This window comes from Oncorhynchus gorbuscha, linkage group LG15 (assembly GCF_021184085.1).
Source record: "Oncorhynchus gorbuscha isolate QuinsamMale2020 ecotype Even-year linkage group LG15, OgorEven_v1.0, whole genome shotgun sequence".
NCBI lineage: Eukaryota > Metazoa > Chordata > Actinopteri > Salmoniformes > Salmonidae > Oncorhynchus > Oncorhynchus gorbuscha.
This window is the reverse complement of record NC_060187.1, coordinates 38,296,750-38,306,331: the sequence shown is the minus strand read 5'-3', so window position 1 is coordinate 38,306,331 and position 9,582 is coordinate 38,296,750. Positions and strand designations below refer to the sequence as shown.

Genomic DNA, 9,582 nt, shown 5'->3' with positions numbered 1-9,582 from the left:
AGTATTCATGATTTCTCTTTTAGAGCAATGACCCTAAACTACACTAACTCATATAAATACTGTACATTGGTTTCCTTTTTGATGAATGTATGACCTTTGAAGAAGGTATAAAGTGTTTATCAGATTCCGCAAGTAGAGGGTTGGGGTCTGTAGTAAGTAAACAGAAAATATGTGAAGACCTTGAACTGTGCTGCTGGAATCTGGGGTTTTAAAGAAACCAAACAGCGAACTATATTGATGAATAGAGCCATGCAATGTTTTCTGGGTTTGGCCCCAAGCCTTGCTATTCAAGGAGTCATATGTTGGGAGTCCTGTGAAATAAGACAGAGGGGTGAAATTATTAGGTTATGGAACCGCCTCATCAATATGCCAGAGGACAGAAAAATTAAAAAGGTTTTTAACTGTGATAAAACACCAAAGGTCCTTGTGTGCCCAGTTGAGAGCCGGGATGCTGCCTCTGGCAATTGAAGTAGGAAGGTTCAATGACATAGTACATAGTCGCGCTTTTCATCTGTCTGTGGTTTAGGGGTCGAGACAGAACTGCACATTTTATTTTATTATCCTTCATATGATGGTTTGAGCACTATACTGTTTGATAAAATGTTGCAAAGAAAACAGGAACTATTCTGGATTAGAGATGAAGAAAAACTTGAATGGCTATTTAGGAAATAAGTATTCCTGTTTGCAAATCTTTCCTCCAAAGCTTGGAAGATACATACATTTTATACGTGAAATGTTTTGTTTTCTCAACAGTCTTTCACGGCCCTATGAATGTATGTTTGTATACATGTATGCATGTGTAGATATATGGACATGATTATTGTATTTTGCTAGAGTACATACAGTGTTTTATAGGCCCATTTGGGCATCCTGAAGATGCATGGCATTATAATAATAAAACAAATCAAATCAAATCGACAATACTGACAGCCGCAGTTCCATACTACTTGTCAGACATAGAGAACTGATACTACATACTCGTTGTTGGGGTGGGAAGGCGTGGGGTGTCCATGGGTGGCTGTTGACCATTTCTTTTGATTCCTCATGTCTAACCCATTGTTCAACAAAACTTTGGTCCAAATCAGATGGTAGGTACTATAATTATTGAATATTATATGAATACGATAAATTAAAATGGTGAATTTGGGTGCAATCAATTAGCTTCGTTTCTCAGATCAAATTACATTTCAGCAAAATAATGTTGCTGGAATGCTTATCTTATCTGTTTCTAACTACAGAAACCATTTCAGAACAATCTGAGATGGCGAGGGTCATGGCCTGCTGAAACAACATGGAACGGCCCTAATGTTTTCTACTTGTCGAAGTGGCCCCCTGTGAAATTGTCACAGATAATGACTAACACCCGATTACATCCCTGGGTATTAGTCATTATCTCCACTTCCCTGTTGTTGAATGGAAGTGGGATGAGGAAGATGTCGTGTGTTTGTGATGCATTCAACAAAAGTAGCAGATTGGTTATCCAGACTGACTCAGAACAAGCGTATTGATGCTGTCACGCTACCCTAAACAACGACAGACTTGAAAGACAGCCTACAACATGGTAGAGCAGAGAGACTTTTCCTTTTGAAGATGTTTTATAACTGAAGATCTAGTTTAGGCCTATTCTCATGGAGTGCTTGTGTTGATGCCACATTAAATAGAAGCCTACGTTTTGAAAAGAACCTGCCTCCCTGGGTCTCTGTACCATGAGATCCCTCCTAGCTCTCCCCAGGCCACATGCATGCAACTGAAGTTGATGAAACAGCCACGTATCACAATCATTACAAATAGCCCTTCTTAAAAAAATGATTGTTTACTGCAACCATTTCTACTCGTATCCATAGACAGAGATGCTGTTATAAGTAGTAGTCATTATCTCCTCTCCTGTCTAGTTTGAAGTACAATGAGGCGAGTAACATGCTGTGTATTGAACATCTTTAAATAAAGTCACACAATATCAAGGGTGTGCGTACATTTCTGCCACAATGATACTCTGAGTCACGTCAAAGTGACCTTGATGTCAAAGGGGAGCATCCCTGCCACTGTCACACTTTGTTGTCATGAATCTGCGTAGGCATGAGAAGTTTGCCTGAAGTTTGCACTTTGCAAACTGTCGGGATTTCATATTTAGCTGGATCAAAGCTGTGGTAGAGGGTGAGATTCACCAGGAGAGGGAGGAAGTAAGATACAGAGGGGGTTGTTGTTGATGGAAATGCAAAGTCGGGAGGAGAGTCGTCAGGAATTAATAGTAGGCTTTAGGAATATGAGAGTTCGTTTTGGCCCAGCTCTTAATGGACTCAAAGATAAGCACCTTCTGGTGCTGCGGGCAACATGAGAGTACATTTAATTCCATCATGGACTTGAAGATTGGAATGTGTGTGTTGTTGGAATGGTCAGAAGAGGTGGAATAATTTGACAGGTATCTGGAAAATTTCCATCAGAGGAAATGATGATGGGGGAAAAACAAAAAACTATTCTCTGATGAGAGGAATCATGGCAGATGCTATCTACTGTATACATTTAACCAGGCAATCAATTAATCCTAGGAAGCTTCTGAATGGATCTACGTTTCAACACTGAAAGTAATTAATCTGCAGTCCTCCCTGCCATTTATGGCAATCAGTCAATATGAATCACAGTTATTCACCTCATGGGAGATAAAGATGAATCCTCCTTTCCTTAGTGAGCTGCTGAATGCATCTCAATAGGATTCCTCTTCAGACAGTCTCCCAGTATGGTAAATCAAGTGTTCTGTCTTTCTTTGCTCTCTAAAATCATCGTCCCATACCCCGTCCTCTTCCCCATCCCCATCCACCCTGATAAAAGAGATAAGTACCTTACTAGAATAGGTTTTATGAGTTGGCTTATTACCTCAGGAAGTGCCTCTCGACTCCCATCTCCACTCGCTCCTTCAAGTACTGGGGAGAACTTAATAAAACTCTCTTCATTTGAAATAAAGGTTATGACAATGTGCTTTGGTATTCATAGGCTGTCTCCACGACCCATTGTACTTCTTATATTATTCATGAGCCTCAATATGTAACATCATTAGTGGAGAGATACTGCACACGTCTAGATTGCACTTTCAATCACGATATTAGCAATTTATATTTCTGAGATGGTTTGCAAATAGTTTGCTCATCATGAATCTGAATGTTTTGCGAAGCATCGCTGTAAGGCAATGTCAGCATAAGTAGAAAGAGTGCTAAAAGTCAAGTGGAACGTAATAGAATTATAGCAAACACATTTTCCTATGGATATGCATTAGTCCCTGATTCATTGATAAATTGCTGTAAGTGCCTGGGAGAGGAGTTAACAAGCAGACACTGCAGCCCTTGATGGCGAGGTGGTGTCAAAGCATTTGATTTGTTAGGGGTTAAGGGTTGACAAAAGAAAGAATCCTCATCATTTCTCAGGCTGAATGTTTGGTAGGGTTTGACAGATGTAAACAACAGAGTTTGTCTTTCAGTGCAGAAGAAGAATAGCCTGGTGAAATCAGAATTAACGCCACGTGTGTCACGTTCTGACCTTAGTTCTTTTGTTTTGTCTTTGTTTTAGTATGGTCAGGGTGTGAGTTGGGTGGGTTGTCTATGTTAGTTTTTCTATGATTTGCTATTTCTGTGTTTGGCCTGGTATGGTTCTCAATCAGAGGCAGCTGTCAATCGTTGTCCCTGATTGAGAATCATATTTAGGCAGCCTGTTTTCTATTGTGTTTCGTGGGTGATTGTTTTCTGTTTTGTGTCTACACCAGACAGGACTGTTTCATTTTGTTCATTCTTCGTTGTTAGTTTGTTTAGTGTTCTTATGATAATAAATTATCAATATGGACACTTACCACACTGCATTTTGGTCCTCACCTTCTCCCATCAACAACGGCCGTTACAACGTGAGAAAGAAAGCCACATTCCTGTCTGCATGCTGAGAATGTCAATGAAAGGCTGGGGTCCCCAAATACATTCAGCCACAGGCTGATTTTTCCTTGAGCAGATGGTTGGGTTGCCAGAGCATAGGTATAAATCATTTGTACACTGCAAATTGACTGTAATAATCCCAAACAGATATAGTATTTGACAAAAACAGAATATTTTCAAAACCTTAATTATATTGCGATACGATCACATATGCCTCTTTGTTCATGCATGGGAATACTTGGTATATTTTTGCTCAGAAAACTTTGGGGGGGAGGATAATATCGGGCCGCCTATTGGTGGACCCTTATTCTAAGGTACTTAACAGCACAATTAGAGCCACTCCATCACTGGAGCCCTAAACTGTAGGATCTGAATTTGATCACACTGTTGCAGGATAGCTTTCCTGCAATACAGGACATTTTAAACTTGTAGTGTATTTGAGGTTTAAAAAGGCTTCTGAAGTTTGTAATTTCCAATTTGAATTTTCAGACTTAATTTTCCCTTATGAAAAATGTATTTTCCCCTACAAAATGTCCATTAATTATAATCCACATAATAATTCACATTTCCTGTTGCTACAGGATTATTTTCCTGCTGTAGAGAACTGGCTCAAATTAAGATCATGCATGTGTATACCACATCCCCATCCATATGCTCTGATTTCAAACACGACCCAATTCATCAAAAGAGGATGTTCACGTTGACTGGTTTATTTCTTAGTTCTACATAATGCACTTGCAATTTTACTAAAATCTTATTTCAATCTTTACTAAAACAGTTTATATAGCTAATGAGATCAAAGCAACACAATTACAAAAAATGGTCAATCACATTAGTAATCGTGTAGCTCTTGCAATATAACCTTTACAGTACATGATTTCACAGAGACTTGTTCACATTTCGACTATTTCATACTTTTTTTATATATATTTCCTTCAAACTGAATTATTAATATAGATATATGAATGGGTAGGAGGATGATATCCCATAATAAATTCCCTTTGTATGGCTCAAAGCAGCGGCTCAGTGTGTGTGCGCAGCTCACGTTTAACAGACAGAGAAAGCAAAGACTGCAAGCAAGGTCGTCTTGTTGTTGCAATGTAATGCAACTTTTCTACTCCTTCAAATCTAAATTGTTTCCTTACGTTCTAGTGGACACACTAAGAGACCCTGACCGTGCGTACAACTGCAGTTAACATTTGTGAGAAATGTTTTCCTTTCACGATCAGCTAATGTGGTGTAAGACGGTGACCCACAACTTGCTCTATCACACTTACAATATGTCCCCACATCACTCCTTTATTTGTCTATATCAGAAACATATATATTATTTGGAGTAAAAAATACTCTACTAATCGGTTGCTTGCACACACAACAAAGCTTCCTGGAGAGAGACATTTGCCAACATGGCTCTGGTAATAACAATAACACCAATCAAAATGATATAAAATGAACCATATCAATAGATTATAATTGAGTTCCTGTTTTATTTGATGATTTAAAGGATCTATACACCTACCAAGGACAGTTATAGCATAGGAGGACATGACCAAATGCAATAACAAGGTACTAAATTGCATGACAATAACACCCTGCACAGACATTAGTATGTCTGAATAAACTCTTGCATCCTATGGACAGTCTCATCTATTCATCATCTCGTGAATACAAGACGTGGCAGAAAGTGTGTTCTGTTGAGTGCAAATGACCCAATTCAAATGATTGAAAACAAATGGATAATTAATGGAGATCATAGGTGGAATGGCGACTTGTGTCTTATCTGGCAGGTACGAAGCAGAAGGGGACGCATTATGGTTTGAACTCATTGAGACCCCTGACATGAGTGCTACTTGTTACATATTCATGGCAAATTACGGGAAGGCAGAGAAGCACCGGAGGAGACAGATGAAAAACACATCTGGCAAAGAGAATCTGAGTAGGGGGAAAGAAAATAGGGCACATCTTAATTGGCATTCCTTGTGATGGTGCTGTTCCGTCATTCACAACAAACAAATTTCATGAAATGCCTCAAACATCCATCTGGACCAGCACCATGTCAGGGGGAGCCTCTGCCACCTTGGCCTTGCGGGGCAGCAGGTTGGCCAGGCTCCTTGGGGAGGGTGTGGCGCGCAGCAGCAGCTCTTTGAGGCCTGTGCGGTACTCACGGCGAATTATGCAGTACAACACAGGGTTGAGGCAGCTGTTAGTGTGAGCCAGACATACAGTCAGAGGGAAGGTGTAGTTCTGGGCGTTGTAATATGCGTTGCTGAAGTGCACCAGGTCAAACTTAATCAGCGCGCCCCACAGCGTCAGCGCCTGGTTGGGCAGCCAGCACAGAAAAAAGGACAGCACCACGATGGCCACCGACTTGGTGACTTTGGAGCGGTGCTTGTGGCGGCCTTCCGAGCCCTCCGAGCTGGTCACTCCGCTGATGCGTTGGCTCAGCACGAAGCGCAGCAGAAGCAGGTAGCACACAGTGATGACCGCCAAGGGGATGAGAAAGCCCAGCAGTACCTTCTGTAGCTGGTACAGCCCCAGGAGCAGCTGAGGGTCCCAGCTGCCCGACTCAGAGAATCGCACCAAACACAACTCCTCGTCGTACAGCTGGGCACTGGTGGAGTAGATGGCATGGGGCAGGGTGACCAGCAGCGACACTACCCAGATACCCAGGCTGATCCACTTGGCACCAGCCGCCGCTGCCCGCCTGCTGTGCATCTTGAGGGCCGTGGTCACCGAGTAGTACCGTGCCACACTCATGGCAGTCAGGAAGAAGACGCTGGCGTACATGTTCATGACGGTCACGGAGCTGATGATCTTACACATTACTTTGCCAAAGGGCCAGCGGAAGTCCAGAGCCGTGTCAATAGCCCAAAAAGGGAGCGTGAGAACAAACTGCAGGTCTGTGAGAGCCAAGCCCATTACAAAGCAGTTGATGGAAGACTGCTTCTGACTGTGGCGTGAGTGAAGCAGGTAGAGTGCCAGAGAGTTCCCCACTAGCCCCAGTGCACACACGACAGAGTACACCAGAGCTATCATCACACGCACTGTGATGCTGGAGCCATCGCCCTGCAGATCCAGGATAGATTCCTTGCTTAAGAAATACAGCCAGCACCGCAGCGACAGGTTACCAGTAGAGCCACCGTAACCCAGTCCAGCATTATCCTCCAGCACCTGCTCACAAACCTCTGGTGCCAGGGTCTGTGCACTGTCATTCTGTTGCATGGCTGAGTCATTCATTCGCAAATCCCTCTGCATGGCATGTTGGAGACGTGTTATGCTCAGGAGTAGAAACCAATAGGAGGAGATGCGATATTCACGATGAGGGAAAAAGTTGCCTAAATGTCATTTTGAACATACCTGTGCTATTTAGTTTCTCTGTGGAGCTGACTTTTAGCTGAATCCAAATGTATCCTCCTCTGTATAGGTGTCTCTCCTCCTCTGCCACACTTATCTCCTCTAATTCACTTCACTCAGCTCAGTGGGTGCATCTCGCATTCTTTTATAGATTCCGCGGGCGCGCGCAAGGCTCGGGCTCAGGCTCGTAATCATCACCACAGCTTCTAGTCTGTCTCCTTAAACAGCCCAGATAATGATGGTCGCCCTGCAATGTCTGTACACATATCCTATCCGTCATAAATAAAGCTCAATACTTACTGACATTTCATTTAAATCCTGTTTGCTGTGTGTCTTCAGTTTCTTTGTTATTTGTTCAGTTTCTTTGCGTGTAAAGGTGTTATGACATTAATTTTGGATTAAACAAAACAAACAACACATTAATTCACCTGAATGGCCGGTTATGTCCACCACTCTTAAAACACTTAAATGGGCAGTTTGTTCTATTGAATCATCACAGTTGTTCATCTTGCCCTCTCAGACGATTATGACTCACCCTCAGAATAAACAAAGAGACAGCAGCCTTGAATCAAGAGGTGTTTTCACTTGTACTCCTACTTTCTGACTACTCTGAAACATGGAAACATGTTGGAACAGAGAGGATGGGGACAGAAAAGAGGCAGCGCGCTCACTGTCATGTTACTGCTCTGGATCAAATTGGACAATTGGAAAATAACAGATATAATCAATCGACAAATAATCTCTTTATGGATGTTTTCAAAAATGTTGTTTCGACATAATTTGTCAAATTTGTTTGTGACGTGGAATCTACACGGTAAATACATTGGATTTGAAAAAAGTCTAACATTTTTAGTTTTGATGGTGGAATTAATGTGGAAATTTCAAAAACAGGATTATGTCATCGTGGTAACCAATTTTCAACATAGACAAACCTTGTATAAAATGTGTTGAATTTGTGTCTTTAAAACAACGTCAGATCTTCAATTTATAGCCATATATGTCAGAAAAAAACTATAGGCTGGGTTGCACCCCCTACTGGAGAATTGATCTATCTACAGTTACCCTCCAGTCTCTCATCCAGGGTTTTAAGCAAGCCCTGCTTCGCCTTGATATTTGTCAATGACTACCGTTTGAAAGAAAACACTTGTGGAAATCTGAAATTAATGTAAGAGAATATAATACATTAGATCTGGTAAAAGATAATACACACAAAAAAACATGCATTTTCTAATTTGTATTTTTTTCATCATCTTTGAGAGCAAGAGAAAGGTCATATAATCAACTATGAGTTTAGGCACAATTTAGATGTTGGCCACCAGATGGTAGCAGTGTGTGTGCAAAGTTTCAGACTGATTTTGTGAAACAGTATGGCAGGTAGCCTTGTGGTTAGAACGTTGGGCCAGTAACCGAAAGGTTGCTGGATTGAATCCCCAAGCTGACAAGGTAAAAAATCTGTCATTCTGACCCTGAGCAAGGCAGTTAACCCACTGTTCCCCAAAGAGGTGGATGTTGATTTAGGCAGCCCCTCGCACATCTCTGATTCAGAGGGGTTGGGTTAAATGCGGAAGGCACATTTCAGTTGAAGGCACTCAGCTGTACAACTGACTAGGTATCCCTCTTTTCCATTACATTACTACACTATATTTTGTATCAAGTCTGCCAGGAGTTTTTTCAAATGAGCGGAATTGGTCAATTGATACATTTTCAAGTACATAACTATCGAAAACATATAAAGATGCTATAGTAATAAAACATTTAAGTTTACACACTCCCAAGAATGTCTTACACGATGGGTCATTAGCCTCCCTACAGAAAGACACTAACCTTCCTACATCTAGATGGCCGGGTGGTGGGGGGGCAGAAACAGCAGGGTTTCAAACTGTAGAACCCAGTTCCTACATTTGAATAGAAAATGGATTTGATCAAACTAAACAATGGTACATGTTATCTCTGGGACCCCCAGGACGACAAATCAGAGCAAGATTACTGAATGTAAGTACATTTTTTACTTTCAGAGGTGAATGTATCAAACCAGTTGCCCTGATAAAAGTGTTGTGTTGTTATGCACTCTCCTCAAACAATAGCATGGTATTTTTTCACTGTAATAGCTACTGTAAATTGGACAGTGCAATTAGATGAACCGCTACGGACTCGGTGTCCCTAAACAAGGACAGTTGTTGCTAACATGCGCTAATGTGACTAGAATTACTTTGTAAGTAGCAGCCAACTTTCCAGGACATAGACATGTCTTATATGGGCAGAAAGCTTCAATTCTTGTTAAAAACAAAGTATGGTCACATTTTATTTTCTCTGTTAA

General features: G+C 41.4%; 1 protein-coding gene across 1 annotated transcript; it reads right to left on the bottom strand.

Annotated features, from left to right (window-relative positions):
- Positions 1-4,621: 4,621 nt before the first annotated feature.
- On the bottom strand, positions 4,622-7,370 carry rxfp3.2b (relaxin family peptide receptor 3.2b). The gene has a single exon (XM_046302433.1). It carries the CDS (start codon positions 7,164-7,166, stop codon positions 5,940-5,942), a length of 1,227 nt encoding a protein of 408 aa, XP_046158389.1. The 5' UTR covers positions 7,167-7,370; the 3' UTR covers positions 4,622-5,939.
- Positions 7,371-9,582: the final 2,212 nt, after the last annotated feature.